Source organism: Schistocerca cancellata, chromosome 2, assembly GCF_023864275.1.
Source record: "Schistocerca cancellata isolate TAMUIC-IGC-003103 chromosome 2, iqSchCanc2.1, whole genome shotgun sequence".
Classification (NCBI taxonomy): domain Eukaryota; kingdom Metazoa; phylum Arthropoda; class Insecta; order Orthoptera; family Acrididae; genus Schistocerca; species Schistocerca cancellata.
Window position 1 is genome coordinate 1118160288 of NC_064627.1, and position 27513 is coordinate 1118187800.

Below are 27513 nucleotides of genomic sequence, written 5' to 3' on the forward strand. Positions count from 1 at the left end.
GTTTCACACATAAGTTCGTAAAAGCCGTTGACCAAGGCATTCAGGTGAATGGAGTATTTCTTGACTTTTAAAAGGTATTTGACTCAGTACCAGACCAAGGGGTGTTAAGCAAAAGTGCTCTCGTATGTGATATGAAAGAAAAAATTTGTGGCTAGACTGAGGATTTCTTAATAGAGAGGAAGCAGCTTGGATGGAGGGTCATCGGCCCGGCCGGGGTGGCCGAGCGGTTCTAGGCACTACAGCCTGGAACCGCGCGACCGCTACGGTCGCAGGTTCGAATCCTGCCTCGGGCATGGATGTGTGTGATGTCCTTCGGTTAGTTAGGTTTAAGTAGTTCTAAGTTCTAGGGGACTGATGACCTCAGAAGTTAAGTCCCATAGTGCTCAGAGCCATTTGAACCATTTGGAGGGTCATCGACGGATGTAAAAGTAACTTCAGGCGTGTTCTAGGAAAGTGCGTTTGGTTGGACCTTTGTTGTTAATGTTGTATATTAATGACCTGGTAGACAATATTAATAGTAACCTCAAACTTTTGGCTGTTCATACAGTTACCTATAAACAAGTGTAAGTAGGCTGTTTAGGTTGGTAACGCCACGTAGCGCTCTGTATGAAAATCACAGTCTGTGGCTGGTTGGCGTTGTTGGAAATTCGCTATGTAGTGTTGGGCAGTTGGATGTGAACAGAGCGTAGCGTTGTGCAGTTGGAGGTGAGCCGCCAGCATTGGTGGATGTGGAGAGAGAGATGTCAGAGTTTTGAGCGGACGATCTGGACGTGTGTCCGTCAGAAAAAGGAAATTTGTTTAATTGAATGTCACAAAATTTTATATATAACGACATTTGAACGCTATTAAGGTAAATACATTGTTTCTTCTCTATCAAAATCTTTCATTTGCTAACTATGCCTATCAGTAGTTAGTGCCTTCAGTAGTTTGAATCTTTTATTCAGCTGGCAGTATTGGCGCTCGTTGTATTGCAGTAGTTTGAGTAACGAAGATTTTTGTGAGGTAAGTGATTCATGAAAGGTACAGGTTATTGTTAGTCAGGGCCATTCTTTTGTAGGAATTATTGAAAGTCAGATTGCGTTGCGCTAAGAAAAAAAAAATATTGTGTGTCAGTTTACTGTTGATCAAAGGAAGTAAAGAGCGAAATGTCTGGATCGTTCAGTTTTGCTCAGATATTTGAAAATCAAATAACGTAGAAGTTTACCAGCACAATCATCCATAATTTTTCTAAGGGGACGTTACACAAGTAGAAGAGAGTGTTGTACGCAGAGGATAGTGTACGTAGGAATACATGATGTTTTTCAGTCGGTACTTCAGTCTAGTGACTAATTTTAGAACCATGTGAAGGAATGCGCACTAGAGACCACCATAAGGAGTTCACATCATTTTCTACAGTTTCTTTTGTTTTTAGACATGAGGTTGTGTTTTGTGTAGCATTTGTAAATAATTCACGTTTTACACGTGTTGGTGCTCTATAATATATTAATGCTATTTGTAACGCATTCTTAATTCTTTAGTTAATAATTTTATGGTGATATATTTTCAAGTGATACAGGACAGCAATCAGTAGTCCTTATTTGCAGGTTTTATTTGACAAATCTAGATTTCGGCTAGTGCCTAACCACTATCAATGCACTATTTCATAGTATCAATGCATGTCAGTTCCCTGTTGTTCGGGCGTCTGTCACAGTTCTTTGAAGACAATGGCTAGGCACTAGCCGGAATCTAGAATTGCCAAACAAAACCTGCAAAAAAGGACGGCTGATTACTGTTGCCCTATCATTTGTAAATCATAGCACAGTCGCTGAGTGCACCTACGCTCCTAATGGAAGTAACCTGAAGAAAATTGTCTGCATTTTTAGAAGTATATGTGTAACAAATGGACAGATAAATCACACTTCGTCGGTCGTCCACCATCTTGTTATACTGAAAGAAAGGGAGGTCTTTTGCAACGGAATATGTGACACTTGTAAATAAACTGAGTTTCTTCAATGCCTTAACAATTTTACCTGTCTTGTAGATGGAAATTTGTGTAGTTTCCAATAGATTACATTTCAAAATCTATTTACCTACTGACTTTTTTTTTATAATAATTGTGCTTAATTTGATTACACTTTCTGGTTATTGGAGTGTAATATTGTAACAGATAGACGATTACATACTATACTGAGAAGATTTTATCGATTGCAGTGCTTTTACATGCCAATATAACATTTCATCCTAACAATAAGTACGTGTCCCTGTTGTACTTTGAAACATGTTTTCACATTTGGAAAAATCTTATTTTCGGGAATAATTGTTGTAATTTCGAGAAAAGACTCCATCACATAAAATGTGAATGCCATCATTTGAAAATGGAATAAGAACGTTGATTGAACTTCTATACAGATGAAACTCTGAAAAGTCTACCAAGATACGCTAAGGGAAGAGAAGGAGAAGAGGACAGCTGCGAGAGGAGAGTGGGTTGGCGGCAGAGGCACGCACGTACCTTCGAGAATGACGACGATCTCGAAGCGCTCGCGCAGCATCTCCGAGGCGGACAGGGGGTACAGCGGCGACCACTTGTCGATGCGGTGCACGATGGTGGTGGGCCAGATGAAGAAGATCTTCTCCTCCTCGCCGTCGCCGCCCACGCGCAGCTCCTGCTGGTAGTACGGCAGCAGCTCGCCCTCCTTCGTCACCTGCAGGCCGCACAAACAGTGAGCGAACTCTGACAGCACGTAACAACGTCTCGAGTATCGACAACGGTATAAGTGCCGTGAGGAAAAGAGCGACATATTCAGTTGAAGCCATTTCACTTGAAGACGTTCGATACAGTTCCGCACTGTCGCCTGATAAACGAAGTAAGAGCCTACGGAATATCAGACCAGCTGTGTGGCTGCATTGAAGAGTTTTTAGCAAACAGAACACAGCATAATGAGATTTTCACTCTGCAGCGGAGTGTGCGCTGATATGAAACTTCCTGGCAGATTAAGACTGTGTGCCGGACCGAGACTCGAACTCGGGACCTTTGCCTTACGCGGGAAAGTGCTCTACCAATCGAGCTACCCAAGCACGACTCCTCAACCTGTGAGGACGGGGCGTGAGTCGTGCTTGGGTAGCTCAGTTGGTAGAGCACTTGCCGCGAAAGGCAAAGGTCCAGAGTTCGAGTCTCGGTCCGGCACACAGTCTTAATCTGCCAGGAAGATTAAGAACACAGCATGTTGTTCTCAATGGAGAGATGTCTACAGACGTTAAAGTAACCTCTGGCGTGCCACAGGGGAGTGTTATGGGACCATTGCTTTTCACAATTATATATAAATGACCTAGTAGATAGTGTCGGAAGTTCCATGTGGCTTTGCGCGGATAATGTTGAAGTATACAGAGAAGTTGCAGCATTGGAAAATTGCAGCGAAATGCAGGAAGATCTGCGAGTGGCAACTGACCCTTAACATAGACAAATGTAATGTATTGCGAATACATAGAAAGAAGGATCCTTTATTGTATGATTATATGATAGCGGAACAAACACTGGTAGCAGTTACTTCTGTAAAATACCTGGGAGTATGCGTGCAGAACGATTTGAAGTGGAATGATCATATAAAATTAATTGTTGGTAAGGCGGGTACCAGGTTGAGATTTATTGGGAGAGTCCTCAGAAAATGTAGTCCATCAACTAAGGAGGTGGCTTACAAAACACTCGTTCGGCCTATACTTGTGTATTGCTCATCAGCGTGGGATCCGTACCAGGTCGGGTTGACGGAGGAGATAGAGAAGATCCGAAGAAGAGCGGCGCGTTTCGTCACAGGGTTATCTGGTAAGCGTGATAGCGTTACGGAGATGTTTAGCAAACTCAAGTAGCAGACTCTGCAAGAGAGGCGCTCTGCATCGCGGTGTAGCTTGCTGTCCAGGTTTCGAGAGGGTGCGTTTCTAGATGAGATATCGAATATATTGCTTCCCCCTGCTTATACCTCCCGAGGAGATCACGAATGTAAAATTAGAGAGATTCGAGCGCGCACAGAGGCTTTCCGGCAGTCGTTCTTCTCGGGAACCATACGCCACTGGAACAGGAAAGGGAGGTAATGACCGTGGCACGTAAAGTTCCCTCCGCCACACACCGCTGGGTGGCTTGCGGAGTATAAATGTAGATGTAGATGTAGATGAAGCCACTCATTGGTGATGAGACACCGTAAAGCTCCCGAACTGTGGGGTGTTAATTGTTACATTTCATCAATTGTTCCATAGAGCCGCAGACATTCTTTATGGGTCCCTCATTAATAACCTCGATGACGACGCGGCGCTAAACACTACTCACCATCATGCATTTCAATGGGCCAGTTTAGTGGGCCGTTCCAGACGCAAGTGTTCGGCAAACCAGGAAGCTATGCTTCCAAGCCCTGTCAACACGGTTGTTGTAATCTAGGACGGCGAAAGTGTCCACTGTATATCATGAAGATGTTAAAGAAAGGACAATTTTGGGTGCCGAGAGTGTCAAAAGAAACACCGTTGTTTACGTCCACTGTATCCTGAAAGACTGTGACCAACCCATCTTACGCAAAGCACACCGAAAACATCACAGAACCACCACCGGCCTGAAGCAACCGGAAAGAATTGGCCCGTGTCCATGCTGCTATAAGATACTTTTATACTTTCACGGGAATTTTGTTGGCAAGCAACGCATTTTTTGTACCCCATGAGGTGCAAATAGTTTATCGCAGCACACAAATGAAATATCATTTAAGGGAAATGTTTTAAACTATTTAGGTAAAGAGGAAGTAGTAGTTAAAATGGGCTCTATTTCATTTTTCAGTACCACGAGCGATGAAGAGAAAGAGAGAGAGAGCGACGATCTTTGACAGACGAGAGTATTCCCATCTGTTGGGATTAACGAGGACTCGATAGAGAGGACATGAGCGGTCCACGAGAGTGACATCTGAGCGCCAGTGAGAAAACCTAAATAGCGCCAACGATTCTCTAAACAATAATTACTGTTTGGTTCGGCGATGTATTGATTTTTTATTCTTAAGCATGTTCTCGTGTTTCTTGGACGAATAAATGAAATGTGCTATCTGCTATGAGATTATGACACGAAGAAGGTTTCTATTACAAAATATTAAGGCGAAAAGGACATTGCACACTGAAAAAACTTACAAGAGAATGTAAATAACGAATGTATGCAAACTAATTGGAATGATAAAACATAATGTAAGTACACGTTTGTTACCTTTCATTATTCAGATTTCAGACTTCTTTTTCCTTGTAGCAAACTGAATTACAGTTTTTTAGTTTTAATAAAGGAAAGAGCATCAATCTAAGAAATTTTGTTCACTGAACAGCTGATGTGTGTATTTTTTTTAACTAGTAAAAAACTTCGAGCTCTTTAGCTATAACCATATGACACCCTTTAGGGATATAATAACGCATATAAAGACGTTCCTGCCTCGAGATGACTGGGTGTTTGTGTTGTCCTCATCATTTCATCATCACACATGAAAAGTGGCAAGATTGGACTGAGCAAAGCTTGGGAATTTGTACGGGCGCTGATAATCGCGCAGTTGAGCACCTCACAAACCAAACATCATCATCTTATAAAGTCGTTAATCAACGTGCCCTTATTTACGTCATTTTTTTTTCAAATGAGAACGAGAATCTGTTTTATTGATTATTACGTTACAATGATCTCCCCTTCTGATGTACGTAAAATTTCTGACCAGCGCCACATTTTTGACTTGTGCGTACCTGAATCTGAGTATCTGTTATGAACCATGCATCCCTCATGCCGTATTTCAGGTCGGTATGAAGACTACTTTCGTATTATTCTTAGCGAAAGAACCAGAAAAAGCGGAATTCCTTTTGAGTTTCTAGTTAACCGTCCACTTGTTACTTAATTTCTTAAGCAAGCTAATACTGTCCTTTTCTTGTCTTGGCAACTGTTAGTCACAGTTACTAATTTCTCAAGTTCATGATGGTACCAGTCCATATCTAGAGGCAGACTCTGCAAGTTTTGTGTCGAGCTATTTATGGAAATCTCAGAAAATCTAAATATCGATGGCCGGACGGTGATCTGAGCTTCCGTAGCTCCGAAATTGAGTCCATTGCCTCAATCAGTGCCACGCTTGGCTCGTTAGGACTAATAGGCGGGACAGAGGAAAGTGGGTTTGTTCAGAAAACGCGAGAGCTTTGCGGAGACGCTTATAAAGCTTCAACTACAAGAGAGGCGTTGTTTATCACGGAGAGGATTACTGTTAAAGTTTAGACATCGAATGTTCCAAGAAGAGTCAGTTAAAAACGACTTCCTCCCAAGTACGTCATGATAAATGAATAAGACGGGAGAATCCGGGAAAGTATGACAGATGGTCAAAACAAATCATACATTGGAGTCCAGTGTAGCAACGGAGACGAAGGAAAAGGCCGGACAGACGGGACATTAGGCAACGGGAAAGCTCACGACCGTCAGGTATGGAAGGTCATAAACTGCACCGGTGACTCAAAGAGGCCAGATCACCAGGTGACTCAACTGGATGATGAAGATGATGATGATGACGATGATGATGATGGTGGTGGTGGTGATGGAGGCTTACCGACAACTGTTATACCGTGCACTAAACGCGAATATAAGTACAGGTGAAACTAATAATAATACCACAAGCACCCTCCACCACACACCATAAGGTGGCTTGTAGATTACATATACAGGAAGAGGACAGTAGTCTCAATATTCATAGTCGCTAATGCCCTTAGTTGCGCGTTTCTATCACATGTAGTTATCTGGAAACTTCGTATATATCCCAAGGTTCTCTTTTAATGGTAATGGCAAGCAGGGAATGGTCTACAGCAGACTCCGGCGACCTAAGAGTGTCGGTTGCTGGGGATGCCGCTTTTTCTTGATGCGTAGCGCTGCGCTGAGAGCGCAAGTAAAACACACACTTTTTGCACGCTTGTGTCATCTCAGCGAAGCAGTGTCCTTGTAACTACAGCAAGATATACAGTTTTCCCCACACGAATTGGCGCTGAATATATAGTACACACAATGGAGAGTCTACGTTGTCATTAAGAGTGTACTGTTCTGAGTTACGAGTCATGTCTTTCTTAATATCCAACTTGCACATGATTTTCAACTGTTACTTCAGCGAATGTTGGTAAGTTCTGTATCAAGCCCAAATACGTTGCATCAGCAGACGAATCGTACAACGCGGGATTACACTTTCTGCTCACAAGTAATAACGTAACCCTTGTACACAATCTCCGATCGTACTCTGGGATAATGCTTGATTTCCAAATGAACACTTTCCAGGACGGTGAAGAGGTCGTGGTTCATCAGCAACACCTGCTCCCTTGAAATGGCCACCAAGAGTTGCTGATCTCACCACACCTGTCAACTTTAGTGGGTAGCACGCTGGATTCGCATAGGTGAGGACGGCGGTTCAAACCCGAATCCGGTCATTCACATTTAGGTTTCCCGTGTTTTTCCTAAATCGTTTAAGGCAAATGCTGGAATGGTTCCGTTGATCAGGCACGGCCAATTTTCTTCCCCGTCCTTCCCAAATCCTAGCTTGAACTCCGTCTCTAATGACCTCATTGTCGACGGGACGTTAAACACCGATCTCCTCCTCCTCCTCCATCTGTACAGGCGTCACAACGCCGGTACACCACACTGTCGGCGTGGATACTTCACGACCGACTGTGGCTCCATAACAACCGGAGAACAGAATCCCGCGAGAGGAAACAAAGCTCACCGCGTGAGACGATCTACGGGAAGCAGAGCGCCCGAAACCACTTGGAGACGTGGACGGGAATAAATTAGGAACGCGGCTGGCGGGGACGGCTAACAACTAAGCACTCGGCAACAATACTCGGCAGGGAAGTCCGCGGTGTTTGAACTCAGCGTAAGCGCCGGCGCGTTTGGCTTACTGCCGATCACAGGTAAACACTTCTGTCAGTGGGTCTGCCCATACTACACCGCTGCGCTACCCATGATAGCTCATCTGCTTCGATCCCTGTGTCCGCTGGCGGCGTTACTAAATCCAACGCATAACAGTCAGAAGCACAAGTTTCTGAACCTTGTTCTCCTGTGTCTGCTACAGTATCTGTCTAGGGGGGAGGGGTGTGGGGGAAGCTGTCGGACTGCAGCGACCACCCCTCCTACCCCCGCCCCCAGGAATGTACTTCTCCCAACAAAAGAGAGAGAGAGAGAGAGAGAGAGAGAGAGAGCGAGAGAGATAGGCGGCCGTGACTGCCCGTGGCCGGCCTGAGTGGACGAGCGGTTCTAGGCGCTACAGTCTGGAACCGCGCGACCGCTGCGGTCGCAGGTTCGAATCCTGCCTCGGGCATGGATGTGTGTGATGTCCTTAGGTTAGTTAGGTCTAAGTAGTTATAAGTTCTAGGGGACTGATGACCTCAGAAGTTAAGTCCCATAGTTCTCAGAGCCATTTGAACCATTTTTGACTGCCCGTTGACTTGTTGTTCGGCCCTACAGTTCAACTCTATAGATATCGGTAAAAGTCGATAGTTTTCGTGATTTCGACGGCTGCCAAAAGCAGCAATCTAACGTTTATTGCGTTTATCGGGCTTAATTTACTTTTGTACATCGTACCAAATTACGATGTTTCCTAATCATTGTGTTAAATGTAACACCCACGTATTTTTTTTTAATTTCAAATATCACTCTACATTTTCCTTTAAAAGTCCTCAGACTTTGGAGCAGCTACCGCTACTCACAATATCGGCAGTCATATGACTTATTATCAGTGTCACAACAGGCTTAATTTAACTTGATTGCTGGAAATGAACGTCTTTATCTTGTGCGTAGTTACCATGACAGCAGCAAAACAATACGAGGCGCCTAAGCTGGCAGCCATGTACACGCGACAAACTAACTAATTAACGTCCACCAATCGACGAGGCGACAATGTCAGAATAAATGGTCCATTTAGGTGTGGCGGTACGACTGAGACAGACTTCGGTTACTTCCGTTGTGGGTTTACTGAAGTATCGAATGTACTTCGGTATCCTTCGTTATTCTTACCGGAAAATGAGTAACGTCTACACAATCAACGTGCTTTACAAGTTTTCTCGGTTGGTCTTTTATTCTTTCCGGTGTTGCTGCTTAGATATTTCGGTTACTTGTTGCAGAGCACAAGTGAAAACTGCAAATGAAAGTGACGGTTTTGAACGGATGCGTTTCTCTTTTATTATAAAAAAACGTTCTAAGCTGTGAGACGAGATAATGTAGTGTAGTATTCTACAACTGGTATAAAATTTGTGTCGTTAATAAATATTTGGAGAAATTTAAATTAAAGTCGTGACGTGACGTTGAGGTTGTAGTTCCGTACTGCACATACAAATGAGACACTGAATTGTTCGTGATAATTGTATTTATGACCTGAAATGTTTGTTAATGTCTGTTTCAGTAGAAGTGACTTATTAAGAAAAAAATACCGAAATATGGAACAGCAGTACGGAGTGGAGACGTACTGAAGATGGCAGAACCAATGAAATCACTGCTTTAAACTTAGCAGCTCCTCTTACGGAATATGTGCAAACTAATACGAATGGCTGGCCTGATATGCAATATTTTGAATGTGAAAAACGCTCATTTCATACAGGAATATAGAGCCCTGCATAACCTCCATTAGAACGCACACAGATCAGTATTTTGAATGTTCAGATATTTCGAGTGGCCGCCGCTCGTTCCATGCTCTGGGAAAAGGACAGGTTTTGTGGGTGTGTAGCGTCTGTCTGTTCCAAATGTTCCAAAAAATAGTAGTTATGTTTGAATATCGAGACGGAGGCCCTTTTCGAAAGCTGCAGCCTCGTATTATAGGTTAAAACAATGGTTTTCGTGATTTTATTTTCTTCACTATACTGTTTGCAGAGTGTTTATTTTATCCACTTTCGTGATCTGTTTCTAAAAGGAATGAAACGCTAGCCCAAGTAGTGGACGTGGACGGTAAAATTCATGAGCTATTGGAAAATATTAGTAATAGAGTACTGTAATAAAAACATCAGTAGTTCAGAAGGTTACAATCATGTTCTGGCTGATATTTAGGAAGTGTCAAGGTTTCCTTAAGCACAAACATTGCGTCACAAAGAAATGGGACAGTCTGTAATGTACATTTCAGATATTATAATTACATATTACTGATGTCATTAGAGTCAGAAACTGCCGGCTGGAGTGGCCGAGCGGTTCTAGGCGCTACAGTCTGGAACCGAGCGATCGCTACGGTCGCAGGTTCGAATCCAGCCTCGGGCATGGATGTGTGTGATGTCCTTAGGTTTAAATAGTTCTAAGTCCTAGGGGACTGATGACCACATAAGTTAAGTCCCATAGCGCTCAGAGCCATTTGAACCATTTGACTCAGAAACTTATGTAGATTTTGTGGACATTAGTGGTCCTTCTTGATATTAAGTAAAGTGTTAGGTATAGGGAAAAGATCAAATTTATATTTTTTAAGAAAAACTTTTTATTTGATGTGTTATAAATAATTTGAAGTGAAGAAGTGCAAAGACCTGTGTATACCGTAATAGACTATATACTTTAGGGGGTAAGTTGTATTTTTTTAGATTTTTAAACAAAATGCAGTGACAGATGTGGCAATTTAAAGAGAATCCTGCAAGACAGTATGAAAATGTACGAGTTTTAGCACTCACCACTATAATGATATGATACAATACTTTAATGACTTCTGCCCCCGCTCCCCATTTCACCAGACCAAAATCTTGGACTTGCCCCCGGTCTGTTGACAACGAAGAACGCAAATCGTGTCGTGTAAACTAAAATATGTGTTCCCTACAGTACGACATACTGATATCACAGTAATGGAACACAATACGTGACTATTCAGTACAAATCGCGAAGCACTGTGTTCATTGTGTAAAACAGACCCCCACGAGTGTGTTTTAATTGGGTTGCTATGTTGAGAGGTCAGCGATGTTTGTGGATCAGGATAAGGACGGCGGCTGAGGCCTCTCACAGAGGAGAGCCGTTGGCCGCGTCTGCTGGCAGGGCGGCAAGAATTAAGCCGGCGGCCGCCGCCGCCGTTGTAAACACCGCGTGGGGACCGCTGCCAGGGACTGCCAGACGCCGCTGGGTTCAGCCGCTGCTGGTCGCCGCTTATTTCGCGACAAATTATCTCGGACGGCCTCTCCGCTACAGCTGTCCGTTTCTGCTACGAGTCGATTCTGTTTCTTCCGACACAGCGCCACTCTGCACACAACGGTCGAGATCTGGGGCCTTACTAGCTTCCTAATCCGGCGATTTTCTTTCAAGTAAATTTCTTTTAAGTAAATTAAAATGTTATGGCGTCACTGGTAGTGCTGCGAAGTGGTTTCAGTCATATCTTACTAATAGAAAACAAAGCGTGTCATTACGTAACACTTCAGCAGGAGGCAATCAGACATCATCTGACTGGGAAGAAATTACATGTGTTGTTCCCCAAGGTTCCATACTAGGTCCACTACTGTTTCTTGTGTATATTAATGACCTGTCATCTGTCAGATTACCAGATGCCAAGTTTGTCTTATTTGCAGATGATACAAACATTGCAACAAATAGTAAGTCAATTATAAATTTAGAAAGGGCAGCTAATCAAATTTTTACTGGCATTCATATCCAATTCACTGTCATTAAACTCTGAAAAGAACCACTATATGCAGTTCAGAACTTCCAAGAGATTTCCTTCTGGTGTGTGTATAAAACATGATGACATGGAAACAGGAGAAGTTGAGAGTGTAAAATTCTTGGGATTACAACTTGACAATAAATTCAGTTGGGAGCAACATACAAACGAGCTGCTAAAGCTCCTAAACAAGTCTGTGTTTGCAATGCAAATGATGTCAGACATAGAAGACATAAATATAACAAAACTGGCAAATTTTGCTTATTTTCACTCAATTATGTCATATGGTATCATATTTTGGGGTAACTCCACAAACATAGAAAAATTTTTTAGAGTACAGAAGCGTATAATAAGAGTAATGAGTAGTGTAATTCCAAGAACATCATGTCGAAACCTGTTCAATGAATTGGCCATATTCATTTATTCCTTAATGAAGTTTGTTGTAAATAATACATCTCTTTTTCCAACTGACTGCTTATTACACAGTATCAATACTAGGAATAAGAACAATATACATAAAGATTTAAAATCAGTTACTTTTGCCCAGAAAGGAGTCCAGTATTCAGCAACGCATATTTTCAATCAGCAACCATTAAGAGTTTAGTTTCAGACTAGGCAAAATTTAAACATAATTTAAAAGGGGTTGTAGAAAAATATCCGCTACCAGTCACAATAAACGGTTGTTTATTCGTCACACGACACACATGAAGATGGGCGCAAGCCCGAAACAGGTCGTGTGACGAATAAACAACCGTTTATTGTGACTGGTAGCGGATATTTTTCTACAACCCCATAAAGGAACAGTCACGGAGTTCGACAGCATCCACTATGAATAAAATTCATATAATTTAAAAGAATTTTTGGTGGCCAACTCCTTGTATTCTGTCCATGAGTTCCTCAACAAGTGCAGTAGATCAATCTAATGAAAATTTATTATACTTTAATTTTTGACAATACTTGGTTGTAACAGTCAAGTAACTACCTACTGTGTGAATGATGGATGTATGGAAAGGAGATGTAAGTCTTAAGTCTGTAAATAGTGGAAGTTTAATTTTAAATCTTGTACATAATCTGACTGTTTTTAACTGAGGATCACTGAAATGAATAATTTACTTTAATTTTTAACAATACTTGGTTGTAATAGCCAAGAAACTAGCAAATGTATGAATGATGGATTTAATGAAAGCAGATGTAAGTATTAAGCCTGTAAATATTAGATGTTTAAACTTAATTAATGTACATAATTTTACTGTTTATTGATTGAGGATGATTAAAATTAATTAAACTCAAGTTTTTCTAATTACATTTTTGTAATGTGTTTGTCAGACATATTCCACACCCAGGAGGATTCCCTCTTTTATGAGTCTATGGAATGAATAATTAATCTAATCTGATCTAGGGGCTCTTGCACTTCTTAGAAAAGTATCTAACACTTTTTCATATTCTTTGTCTGAATGCTGACCTATATCCAGTCACTGTTCCTGCTGAGTTTGATCAACTACCCTGCTGGCCATTAAAACTGTAACACCACGATGCCGGCGTCAAACTGGCAATTGCACTGTATGCTTGGTTATGCTAGTGATTAACATTTCAGCGGGACAACAGAAAATAGGTAGACTAACGCCATCTACGTTCTGTATGTAAAGAAAGACTGCGCGGCCGGTTTCTGCTTCACATATCACATATGAATGCTGACTGTGACAAAGCCGCGCGGAGTCCCCCCTCGGGCATGTGTGTGTGTGTGTGTGTGTGTGTGTGTGTGTGTGTGTGTGTGTGTGTTGTTCTTAGCGTAAGTTAGTTTAAGTTGTGTGTAAGTCTAGGGACTGATGACCTCAGCAGTTTGGGCCCTTAAGAATTCACACACATCTGAACATTTGTGACAAGCTCCTGTTATTCCTCATATGACAAGGAGAACTGTTTACCAGCATATGTCCGAATTTGACAGAAGAAGTATTGTGGACTATCTAGATGAAGAATTACCGTTGCACGATGTGCACTACCTGATCAAAAGTAACCAAACATCATAGTGTAACGAGGAACTAACCACTAGACATCAGAGTAGGACTCGCCTGTATACACTCTGATGAAAGAAGTCATCGGATAGCGACATACACATATACAGATGGTGTGACATTGGTGTCAGCTGTACACAGGGGATTCATGTGAAAAGGTTTCCGATATGATTTTCGCCGCACGACCGGAATTAACAGACTTTGAGCGCGGAATGGTAGTTGGAGCTAGACGCATGGGACATTCTATTTCGGAAAACCTTAGGGAATTCAATATTCTGGGCTCCACAGCGTCAAGAGTGAGCCGAGAATAACAGATTTCAGGTATTATCTCTCACCAAGAAAGAACAATGCAGTGGCCGACAGCCTCCACTTAACGATCGAGAGCAGCAGCGTTTGCGTAGAGTGGTCAGTGCTAATAGACAAGCAACACTGCGTGAAATAACCGCAGAAATCAGTTTAGGAAGTACGACGAACGTATCCGTTAGGACAGTGCAGCGAAATTTGGCGTTATTGAACTACGGCAGCAGACGATCGACGCGAACAGCACGATATCGCCTGCAGTGTTTTTCCTTGCCTCGTCACCGTATCAGTCGGACCCTACACAACTCGGCCGAAGTGGCCGAGTGGTTCTGGGTGCTACAGTCTGGAACCGCGCGACCGCGACGGTCGCAGGTTCGAATCCTGCCTTGGGCATGGGTGTGTGTCTTGTCCTTAGGTTAGTTAGGTTTAAGTAGTTCTAAGTTCTAGGGGACTGATGACCTCAGATGTTGAGTCCCATAGTGCTCAGAGCCATTTGAGCCCTACACAACTGAAAAACTGTGGCCTGGTCAGATGAATTCCTGTTTCAATTGGTAAGGGCTGTTAGTAGGGTTCGAGAGTTGTGCAGACCTTAAGAAGCCACCAACAAGGCACTGTACAAACTGGTGGTGACTCCATAATGGTGTGGGCTGTGTTTACATGGAATGGACTGCGTCCTCTGGTCCAACTGAACCGATCACTGACTGGAAATGGTTATGTTCAGCTACTTGGAGACCATCTGTAGCCATTAATGGACTTCATGATCCCAAACAACTAAGGAATTTTTGTGGATGACAATGCGCAATGTCACTGGGCCACAATTATTGCGATTGGTTTGCAAAACATTCTTGACAATTAGAACAAATAATTTACCCACCCAGACGTGAATCACTTCGAACATTTATCGGACATAATCGAGAGGTCAGGTCGTGTGCAAAATGCTGCGCCGGTAACACTTCCGCAGTTATGGACAGCTGTAGAGGCAGCATGGCTCAGTATTCTGCAGGGAACTTGCAACAACTTGTTGAGTCCATGCCGCGTCCACTTGCTACACTACAATGGGCAAAAGGGAATTTGACACGCTATTAGGAGATATCCCATGACTTTTGTTATCTCTGTGTAAAAAAAGCCGTCAGCAGAGAAACAATAACAGCATAATGGGTCACTCAGGAGAACCTTGTGACTTCGAATGTAGACTGGTCATTAGGTGTTACTCGAGCAACAAATGCCTTAGGTCAGGGGTGGGCAATTCTTTTGGCTCGGGGGCCACATTATAGATACAGAGGTTAGCGGAGAGCCACACCTTATAAACCTTTCACTTGTAATGCCGTATATATACTGTCGGCATATATATATGTGTGTATTGTAAGATGGCAAGAACTATGCCCCTTACATGAAGTCATTAAAGATCACCTAACTCACGTTGAGCGAACAGTAGGGTTGAACAAAAATGATTGACAAGGCTCAATGCATCTTATAGAGGGTATAGTATGGACGTATTGGAATAATTAATGTCTGGTGTCTGTTTTAAAGTAATTCACATGACATGAAAACTTTGTGGAAACGCGTCAGCGGGGGAGCGGCGAAGGGAAGCGACAATAGGCAGCTTAGGGCGGCTCAAGCTCTGAGAAAGCGGTAACGGGCGCGGCCTCCAGCTGCCTTAAGATGAGTGACAGTGAGTGAGTGGTTGACTCCATGCTGGTGTACTGGGAAGCAGACGGAGAACTTGTACGCCTGTTGATAAATGTCCGTCGTCCCGTTTTCAGTGAAACATGCGAGAAAGCCGCGCAAAGCTATGGTGGAGCGGTCAACAGAGGTCAAAATATGCGTGTTCGTGACTATAGCAACTTCACACTGAATTCACGGTCCGCAGAGTCTGAAGTAAATCAGGTGAAGAGCGACAGAACGAAATATGCCGGCCTCCGATGGGAACATAGGTCCAAGGAATTTGAAGTACTCTCCTGGGAGTCAGAATTCCGGAAAAAATGGTGTTTGTGCAAATGCTAACCTTGATGGGTGGCCTGGGAGGAGCTAAATAGCAGAAGTTGAGAGGAACGGAAATTTTGTGGGAATTTGTTCACTTCCCAGAGCAGGCTTTGGTCGGCGATGGGAAGTGACTTGCGCTGCAATTGGAGTAAGTGATTTTGCTGGAGGGGAAACTGAGGCAAAGACTGGACTGGGAGAAGTCTCCATGGTAGTGTTCTGTTCCGAGCTTGCCTAGAGTGCGGACGTGACATTCTTTACTCAGCTTGCCTGAGAAAGAGTGAGCATCTCTGCATTTTAGGACTTAGCAAATGGAACGATTGAGCTTGGAGATAGGAAGTTTTGGTTCAGCTATGTACTGAGCAAGATAACTAGGAGTGAATAGACGAGCGCAGTATTGCAGCACCACGAGGTCAGCCGACGTTCACACAACGACACCGCTCCCCCACGCTGTATTCGGTGATATTGCGCCCGCTCCGGCCACTGATTAATTTGTTGGATCACGTCGGCAAAGTTTCCTGGGTCAGTCGATAGGAATTATTTTTGATTTATCGCGCTTTACTCCATGCAAACGCAATTTATTACCACTGCCTGTTAGGAGAGTCATGTAATGTGACGATTGAAGGTCGTGAGTTAAAATAAATCTGTGCTAATCGACTGCATCTGTTTTCAATCAAGTAGTTGAAATCCCAAGTCACTTTCTTAATTAATTTCATGTTCAACATTTGCATCTGGTGTTCAATAGCTGAATATAACATCAATATGCACCCCTTTTAATTAAAAGGGATCAATTCTGAATCAATTAATGTCAACACTGGCACCACAGTTCAATCAGGAGTCACAGGGCCTTATTACTTTCTTTGCATTATCTGACATTGCGGCAGTTTTGCACTCTCTGTTGATCTGTTAGTCAATTACCTGGGGTGAACACACACCAAAACCAGATAAGTGACGGGTGGGGTGTTACAGTATATGTGCAAAATTCCCAAAATTTTTATGAAAATGCAAGTTTTCTTTATTTCTAATCACATATCACACACAGAGTAGCAATTTCGGGTGTAGCAGTGAAAGTGTTAAAATGCATTGATTAGTTAGCTTTACATTTCATAAAAGGCATCATAAAAATCATTAGATATAAATGAAAGAGTCAGAATCAATGGGGTATAAGTATACTTCTTATAATATTGATAAGACTAAAGTCACTTGTACCTCATTCCTTCTGACATCCTCAAATAAGGTAGTTGTGTTCAATTTCATTTATTTTGCTAATTTAGTATCATCTCCAAGTACATTACATTTTAAAACAAGTTTAATGGGACAAATGCATCCTATCACAATTTTGCACAATTTTTTTGAAATCAGGAGTGAGACTGCTAGTTGATATTCTCATCACAGCCTGTGCAAATTACTGTCTGTTAAACAGCTTCAGTATTTGCTCTTGTTGATTTTCAAGCAAGAAAAACTTTGTTCACAAATATATGTCGAGCCAAATATGGAGAACATTTTGCCTGCAGATTTCTTGGTACATGGAAATTTTTCAGCTGAAAAAGATTCATAAAAGTCAACTAAGGTTACAGCAGTAAACATTTCTTTCACTGCGTGATCTGCCTGCATGTTAATCAGTTCAAGTTGCAGCTCCTGTGGTGCAGTGTCAGTATCAGCACTGATGGGATACGATAAAACATTAAATTGAGGCTCAATTTTCTTAAAATCCTGAAATCTTGTAGTAAATTCAGCCTCTAAACTCTGCAGATAATCTCCGATCTTAGCTGAAACGCTTCCAGGTACTTTCTGTTTCCCTAGTAAAGGGAAATGACAAAATTTGCCTTCATTTGCTGGCCTTGCAAACAGACCTAGTTTTGTTTTAAATGCTTTGACATGTGTCCACATTTCATGAGCAAACAACCTCTTTCCCTGCAATGTCACATTCAGCTCATTCAGTTTTTCAAACATATCAGGTGCAAACATCATTTCACATCTCCACTGTTCACATCCTATTTTTGCAACAAAATCATGAGATATCTCCTTAGTGTCCAGAAATAAAATAATTTCGTTCTGTAATGCCCAGACTCTTTTTAATACTTTGCTCAAGCTCAACCACCTCACACTGTTAGGGTAAATTACATCTACATGTTCTGCCCCACCTCCTCAAGAAGAGATTTGAAGTGTCTGTGATGGAGTGCCCTTGCTCTGATTGTGTTCAGAACACCAACAACAAGATGTACCACATGCTTTAAGTCTAGTGCAGTCTTGCAGAGGCTTTCCTGACGTAAAATACAATGAAAATCTAAAATATCACTGTCTGTGTCTTCGCTTGTAACTTGTTTTTTAAAAGTTTCACCGTACCTATATTTTTCCCACAGAAAGCTCTGGCCCCATCTGTTGTAATGCTTGCCATTTTGTTCCAGGATAAGCCACTTGTTTCCACACAATTAACAACACATTCTAGCAAGCCCTGACCAGTGGTTCTATCTTTCATGGATACTATACCAAGTAATTCCTTAGTGATAACGAAATGTTCATTAATTCCACGGATAAAGATGCTCTCAAATTTGGTTTTAATCTCAGGACATAATACACTTCCACACTCTACCATGCACTGTTTAATAAACTCGCCATCCGAAAAAGGTTTGTTTCGTTTAGCAAGGCTATAGGCGACCATGAAACTTGCTTCTGTAGCACTATTTTGAAGCGGTGTTTGCTTCGTAAATAACGCATGTTGCTTCTTCAAGCGTTTCACGAACTCCGCTGCTTTTATTTTTCGTTCTTCATCTGACAGTTTGCAGCCAAAGTTACTGTGTTTTGTTTCGTGACGTCGTTTCAGCTTGTACTCCTTGGATACGGCAAGTGTATCATGGCATAGTAAGCATGGGGCTTTATTTCCTGCTTCAATAAAGAAATATTTGGTCGTCCAGTCTTCATTAAACAGACGGCACTTATCACCGACTTTACGCTTCTTCTTAAGAGTCATGATAGCACTGAAGTAAAAAAATATATATATTAGGTTGTACTGCTGCACAGACAAAACACAAGTAAACCACCCGAAAAAGAAGAAAATTGCTCTGAACGTCGTACTATTCACTCGGCGCGGGAGAAATACAGCGCTCCCACCAGCCACCGCGTGGAGCATAAATTTGCGCCAATAGCAGGATGCACAGTGCTTTTTTCCGTGCCCGTGGTGGCTGATGGTTGTTGTTGTTGTTGTGGTCTTCAGTCCTGAGACTGGTTTGATGCAGCTCTCCATGCTACTCTATCCTGTGCAAGCTTCTTCATCTCCCAGTACCTACTGCAACCTACATCCTTCTGAATCTGCTTAGTGTATTCATCTCTTGATCTCCCCCTACGATTTTTACCCTCCACGCTGCCCTCCAATACTAAATTGACGATCCCTTGATGCCTCAGAAAATGTCCTACCAACCGATCCCTTCTTCTGGTCAAGTTGTGCCACAAAGTTCTCTTCTCCCCAATCCTGTTCAATACTTCCTCATTAGTTATGTGATCTACCCATCTAATCTTCAGCATTCTTCTGTAGCACCACATTTCGAAAGCTTCTATTCTCTTCTTGTCCAAACTATTTACCGTTCATGTTTCACTTCCATACATGGCTACACTCCATACAAATACTTTCAGAAATGACTTCCTGGCACTTAAATCTATACTCGATGTTAACAAATTTATCTTCTTCAGAAACGCTTTCCTTGCCTTTGCCAGTCTACATTTTACTTCCTCTCTACTTCGACCATCATCACTTATTTTGCTCCCCAAATAGCAAAACTCCTTTACTACTGTAAGTGTCTCATTTCCTAATCTAATACCCTCAACATCACCCGACTTAATTCGACTACATTCCATTATCCTCGTTTTGCTTTTGTTGATGTTCATCTTATATCCTCCCTTCAAGACACCATCCATTCCGTTCAACTGCTCTTCCAAGTCCTTTGCTGCCTCTGACAGAATTACAATGTCATCGGCGAACCTCAAAGTTTTTATTTCTTCTCCATGGATTTTAATACCTACTCCGAATTTTTCTTTTGTTTCCTTTACTGCTTGCTCAATATACAGATTGAATAACATCGGGGAGAGGCTACAACCCTGTCTTACTCCCTTCCCAACCATTGCTTCCCTTTCATGTCCCTCGACTCTTATAACTGCCATCTGGTTTCTCTACAAATTGTAAATAGCCTTTCGCTCCCTGTATTTTACCCTGCCACCTTTAGAATTTGAAAGAGAGTATTCCAGTCAACATTGTCAAAAGCTTTCTCTAAGTCTACAAATGCTAGAAACGTACGTTTGCCTTTCCTTAATCTTTCTTCTAAGATAAGTCGTAAGGTCAGTATTACCTCACGTGTTCCAGTATTTCTACGGAATCCAAACTGATTTTCCCCGAGGTCGGCTTCTACTAGTTTTTCCATTCGTCTGTAAAGATTTCGTGTTAGTATTTTGCAGCTGTGGCTTATTAAACTGATTGTTCGGTAATTTTCACATCTGCCAACACCTGCTTTCTTTGGGATTGGAATTATTATATTCTTCTTGAAGTCTGAGGGTATTTCGCCTGTTTCATACATCTTGCTCACCAGATGGTAGAGTTTAGTCAGGACTGGCTCTCCCAAGGCCGTCAGTAGATCCAATGGAATGTTGTCTACTCCTCGGGCCTTGTTTCGACTCAGGTCTTTCAGTGCTCTGTCAAGCTCTTCACGCAGTATCGTATCTCCCATTTCATCTTCATCTACATCCTCTTCCATTTCCATAATATTGTCCTCAAGTACATCGCCCTTGTATAGACCCTCTATAATACTCCTTCCACCTTTCTGCTTTCCCTTCTTTGCTTAGAACTGGGTTTCCATCTGCGCTCTTGATATTCATACAAGTGGCTCTCTTTTCTCCAAAGGTTTCTTTAATTTTCCTGCAGGCAGTATCTATCTTGCCCCTAGTGAGATAAGCCTCTACGCCCTTACATTTGTCCTCCAGCCATCCTTGCTTAGCCATTTTGCACTTCCTGTCGATCTCATTTTTGAGACGTTTGTATTTCTTTTTGTCTGCATCATTTACTGCAGTTTTATATTTTCTCCTTTCATCAATTAAATTCAATATTTCTTCTGTTACCCAAGGATTTCTACTAGCCCTCGTCTTTTTACCTACTTGATCCTCTGCTGCCTTCACTACTTCATCCCTCAAAGCTACCCATTCTTCTTCTACTGTATTTCTTTCCCCCATTCCTGTCAATTGTTCCCTTATGCTCTCCCTGAAATTCTGTACAACTTCTGGTTCTTTCAGTTTATCCAGGTCCCATCTCCTTAAATTCCCACCTTTTTGCAGTTTCTTCAGTTTTAATCTACAGGTCGTAACCAATGTCTTAGAATTTAAAACCTGGTTCCTAAATCTCTGTCTTACCATTATATAATCTATCTGATACCTTTTAGTATCTCCAGGGTTCTTCCATGTATACAACCTTCTTTTAAGATTCTTAAACCAAGTGTTAGCTGTGATTAAGTTGTGCTCTGTGCAAAATTCTACCAGGCGGCTTCCTCTTTCATTTCTTAGTCCCAATCCATATTCACCTACTACGTTTCCTTCTCTCCCTTTTCCTACACTCGAATTCCAGTCACCCATGCCTATTAAATTTTCGTCTCCCTTCACTATCTGAATAATTTCTTTTATCTCATCATACATTTCTTCAATTTCTTCGTCATCTGCAGAGCTAGTTGGCATATAAACTTGTACTACTGTAGTAGGTGTGGGCTTCGTATCTATCTTGGCCACAATAATGCGTTCACTATGCTGTTTGTAGTAGCTTACCCGCACTCCTATTTTCCTATTCATTATTAAACCTACTCCTGCATTACCCCTATTTGATTTTGTGTTTATAACCCTGTAGTCAAATGACCAGAAGTCTTGTTCCTCCTGCCACCGAACTTCACTGATTCCCACTATATCTAACTTTAATCTATCCATTTCCCTTTTTAAATTTTTTAACCTACCTGCCCGATTAAGCGATCTGACATTCCACGCTCCGATCCGTAGAATGCCAGTTTTCTTTCTCCTGATAACGACATCCTCTTGAGTAGTCCCCGCCCGGAGATCCGAATGGGGGACTATTTTACCTCCGGAATATTTTACCCAAGAGGACGCCATCATCATTTAATCATACAGTAAAGCTGCATGCCCTCTGAAAAATTACAGCCGTAGTTTCCCCTTGCTTTCAGCCGTTCGCAGTACCAGCACAGCAAGGCCGTTTTGGTTATTGTTACAAGGCCAGATCAGTCAATCATCCAGACTGTTGCCCTTGCAACTACTGAAAAGGCTGTTGCCCCTCTTCAGGAACCACACGTTTGTCTGGCCTCTCAACAGATACCCCTCCGTTATGGTTGTACCTACGGTACGGCTATCTGTATCGCTGAGGCACGCAAGCCTCCCCACCAACGGCAAGGTCCATGGTTCATGGGGGGCGGGGGGGGGGGGTGGCTGATGGTAGTGCTCCCATAATCCACCGTGCCCACATGCAGCAAGGTTGGTTGCGTGACTGTAGAGACATCTGTCGGTAGTACGCACTACCAAGTAGCGCAGACGCTCGCGGATTTTTTAGTAACGCGGGGAAGGGAAATTTTGTTTTTCCTATGATTTTTGTAAATGTCTTGGCGGGCCACACAAAACCCCTCCGCGGGCCACATGTGGCCCGCGGGCCGCTATTTGCCCACCCTTGCCTTAGGTACATGCCAGCCCTTGTAAAGCTGCCAAAGTAGGATGTTTATAATGTGACTCCAAATGGTTCAAATGGCTCTGAGCACTATGGGACATAACATCTATGGTCATCAGTCCCCTAGAACTTAGAACTACTTAAACCTAACTAACCTAAGGACAGCACACAACACCCAGCCATCACGAGGCAGAGAAAATCCCTGACCCCGCCGGGAATCGAACCCGGGAAATGTGACTCCCTAAGAGACCCCTGAGGTAATATAAAGAGCGTCTCGAATGCATAGTGGGTACTGGAAACGAGAGATTTGCAGCAATGAATCACGCTATACCCTGTGGCAATCCGATAGAAGCGTTTGGGTTTGACGAATGTTAGCAGAACGTCACCTGCGATCTCGTGAAACGCGAACAGTGAAGTACAGAGGACGTGGCGTTACGGTATGCGGATGTTTTTCGTGGTTAAGGTGGTTAGGGTGTTATCCGCTTGTTCCACTTAAGAAAACGCCAAGTATGGAAAGATAATAACACAATTTACAGTATTGTGTACTGCTTGCAGTAGAGGAACAGTTCGCAGAGTATAGCTGTTGTATCAGCATGACAATTCACCACGCAGCACATGCGACGCAAAGGTTTGTGGACAACAACATTTCTGAAATAGACTAGCCTGTCCAGTCCCAACTTGAACCCAATGGAACGAATTTGAGATGAATTATAATTTCGCTCCAGACCGCAGCGTCCGACATCACTACGATCTCTGGTTTCGGCTCTCGAGGAAGAATGGGCTGTCATTGCTCCACATACATTCACCTACCTCACCGGAAGTGTTTCCAGTAGAGTTCAATCTGTTGTAAAGGCGAAGGGTGGACACACTGTATATTACGGTCCACTGGCCTTGCTGCAGTGGTAACATTGGTTCCCGTTAGACCATCGGAGTTAAGCACTGTCGGGCTGGGCTAGCACTTGGATGGGTGACCATTCGGTCTGCCGAGCGCTGTTGGCGAGCGGGATGCACTCAGCCCTTGTGAAGCAAACTGAGGAGCTGCTTGATTGAGAAGTAGCGGCTCCGGTCTCGGAAACTGGCATGCGGGTGAGAGTGCGGTGTGCTGATCACATGCCCCTCCACATCCGCATACAGTGACGCCTATGGGTTAGGATGACATGGTGGCCGGTCGGTGCCGTGAGGACTTCATGGCCTGCTCGGACGGAGTTTAGTTTTTAAGTTTTTTAATAAATATTTGGATACTTCTCATCAGATAATGCAGTTACGTTTGTATGGATCCCACGACTGACGTGCGAATATTAAATCAATTTTTTCAGGAGGACTGTACATAATGCCATGCAGAATCTATAACGGCCCTCACGCCCCTCTCAAGCGTCCAGAGTGGTACAATGAACCGGGATATTTGCTTGTTTGCAACATGATAAATATCCACGTGGACAGTACGACGCTATCTGGAGCATCATGTACTCTCAGAACGACGAAAATGTTGCAGCTTTCCTTACCGCGCTGGTAGAGAGTGACCTACCGATAATACTGTGTCCAGCGACAAAATGGAAGGAAAATTAGTGTTTGACATCCAAACGAGAACCAGGTCACTGGAGACAGCCCAGCGACAAGACAGCAAACACGTGTGACACCATGTAGTCATTTCAAACGACCCGGGCTCTGCTTACACCACCCTGATGGACGTACGAGTGGGTGTAAGCTCCAAGGAGAACCAACGTTGCCACACTGCATTCGAGATAGTCCAACAAGCACAGCACCTAGCGTATGGTGTAGGGTGCGAGTGAGTGTACAATATGATCAGCTCTGGTTCGCTTAGCCGGCAATTTAGAGAATAGATTTTATGTTTCTCACTGGTGAAGGTATGTGCTATGCTCTGTCTCCTTGACATTGTGTTTCAACGATATAATGCAAGGTTAGATGTTGCACATGGCCAGCCTCGATACAGAGAGTGTTCGACTATTGCTTTGGCTACAGCGTTTTCCAGTTCTCTCGCGCAGTAAAGCATCTGGTCATGGGTTAGCACCACTCACCAGCCACTACGACTGATAATCATAGAGATGAAGCGGCATGCAATGACGTACCCGCATCTGTAATCCAAACTCAATTCGATTCGATGCCCAGCTGGGTCAGGGCTATTGTCGTTGCCAGAGGTGGCAGCCCTGCGCTCTAAATTTCACACCTTGTATACCTACGAATCACTTACAAATTTAAAAATGCCTTCTTCCTACCACATTGTGAACATACATTAATTAAAATGTCATATTTTATTATCCTTCCTGGTATTACAGTTATAATGGCCAGCAGTATACAAAGTTACGAGCACCGCACATAACTTCTTGTTTTTTGTTTTTTCTCTCATCAAAACGATAAACTTGGCATTGATTTATTGATCTGCCTAGACGTCTCAGATCTCTCAGTCTAATTTGGATATTTGTTATCAGTTTTATTTCACAGGCTGTACAGATGCATACCATTATACGAGCCCCAGCTTCTTGACGTGGCAGCCAAACGAGTCTGATTTTTACTGGATATCGGCGGTGGTGGTCAGTGATGAGCGGACAGATAATGAAGGAGAACTCTGTAAACATCTCCTACCAGAATGGTGGACTCTATGAATCAGAAACGCCTTCGGTATCTAATGCCGTAAGCCCGATTGAGGGTGCTTGCGACCAATTTAACCTTGACCTGTGTTATCGCAGCGACCCTCATTGCCCAGCCTCATGAGAGATGCTGTCGCATCACATTTGAGCAACAACTTCTCGGTCCATAGCTCGTGGTCCTCTGGTCATCTTGCTAGCGTCGCTGCCTTTCAGTCGCAGGCTCGAGGGTTATATCCCCAGCCGGGTCGCAGATTTCTCCGCTCGCAGTCTGGATGTTTGTGTTATCCCAATCACTTAATTTCATCTTCATCGGCACGCGAGTCTCCAAAGTAGCGTCAAATGGAAAGATTTCAATCAGGCGGCTAAACAACCACAGAAGGAACGATCGCGGGGTGGCCGAAAAAGCGCGGCGGAACCAAACAGAGAGCGGCCCACGAACAAACAAACGAACGGAAAGGACGAACACGAAACAACGACGGACGGTGGAGAGAGACCTTACGACGACAACACGCAAGAAGCAACGGAGTGACAGAGACAACCAAACGAATCGAAGACGTCCACTAGTAATGAAAACAAAGAACGATAAACACGCTGTCTGTTGTCGAGGCAATGTGTTGAGACTCACGCAACGATTAGACTCGCTGGCTGAGCTTTTTTTTTTTTTTTCTTTATTGTGATTTCATTCCACTGCCCCATATGGGCCGCTCTTCAGCCGAGTGACATAACAACTTAAAATTTAAAATAAGAATAAAATGTTACATACATAAGGCGAGAAATGGGAACTTAAAACAGAATAATGGGAGAAAATGCAGGTAAAAAATATACTAACACAGACACGTTCATGGAGGACAGTTAAAAGGCACCAGAAAGTTAAAAAAAAAAACACAGTTGATGAGTCTTCAAAACTCAGAGAAGACACTGAATGGACATGCACAGGTTAAAAGTCGGCCACAGTAGTAAAAACACTCCGGAACAACACACGTAAAACCCACTTGGAGCACACACATCGAAGAATAAAACTGCCAGGCGGGACCTGCCGAGGGAAAGGGCAGAGAGGATGGAAAAGGAGAGGAGAGCATGGGGCAGCAGGGGAAGCGGCGGGATGAAGAGAGGAGGGGCATCAGTGGGTTCACAAAGAGGCAGGAGACACATGGGGTGGGAGAGGAAGAGGGAAGACAGGGCAGGAAGGAATGCAGAGACACTGAAAGGAGGCACAAGAGATGGAGGGGGAGTAGGAGGGGGAAGCCGCTCAGGAGGAGGGAGGGGGAGGAGAGGGAGCCCTGAGGAGGAGGCAGGAAGATGGGGTTAGAGTTGGTAGGAAGGGTAGATGTCAGGGCGAAGCTCATCATCCGGGAGGGGTAGACGGTGGAAGTTGTGTTGGGAAAGGAGATGGAGGGCGTGGAGATGGAGAGAGGGTGGGACACAGCGGTAAAGGTGCGGCAACGGGTTGGGGGTGGAGAGGAAGGGAGACACCAGGGGGTGAGGGGATCAAGGCAGTGGACAATATATAGTGTGCGGATGTGTTCAAGGAAAAGGAGAAGGTGGGGGAAGGGGACGAGGTGGTAGAGGATGCGCGTGGGGGACGGAAGGCAGATCCAGAAGGCGAGGCAGAGCGCATGGTGTTCGAGGATTTGGAGGGCTTTATAGAACCGGGGAGGGGCGGAAATACAAGTGACGCTGGCATGACAGAGGATGGGGCGGATCAAGGATTTGTAGGAGTGAAGGATGGTGGAAGGATGCAGACCCCATGTCCGGCAGGACAGGAGTTTCAGGAGGCGGAGGCGGTTGTGAGCTTTGTTTTGGATGGTAAGTAGATGGGGAGTCCAGGTGAGGTGGCGGTCGAGTGTGAGGCCAAGGTATTTGAGGGTAGGAGTGAGGTGGATAGGACGGCCATAAATGGTGAGGTAGAAATCATGGTGGCGGAAGGAGCAGGTGGTGCGGCCTATGATGATCGCCTGGGTCTCGGAGGGATTAACATGGAGGAACCACTGGTTGCACCAAGTGGTGAATTGGTCAAGGTGGGTTTGGAGGGTACCTTGGGACCGTTGAAGGGTAGGATAAAGAGCTAGGAAGGAGGTGTCATCAGCGAACTGGAGAAGATGAACAGGAGGTGGAGGTTTGGGCATATCACCAGTGTACAGGAGATAAAGGAGAGGGGAAAGGACAGGACCTTGGGGCACACCGGCAGAGGGATAGAAAGTACGGGAGTTGGAATTGTGGATAGTCACATAGGAGGGACAATGGGAGAGGAAGGAAGCAACGAGACAGATGAAGTTGATGGGGAGAGCATAGGTCTGGTGTTTGAAGAGGAGCCCGGGATTCCA

General features: G+C 43.6%; 1 protein-coding gene across 5 annotated transcripts in view; it reads right to left on the reverse strand.

Annotated features, from left to right (window-relative positions):
* The window catches only part of LOC126163160 (inward rectifier potassium channel 4-like), a 717192-nt gene that overhangs the window by 415432 nt on the left and 274247 nt on the right, over nucleotides 1-27513 (reverse strand). For all 5 annotated transcript variants that reach the window (XM_049920096.1, XM_049920094.1, XM_049920098.1 and 2 more), the window contains exon 4: nucleotides 2489-2681. In XM_049920096.1, coding sequence (XP_049776053.1) covers nucleotides 2489-2681 — 193 coding nt within the window. The remainder of the gene's footprint in view (nucleotides 1-2488; nucleotides 2682-27513) is intronic.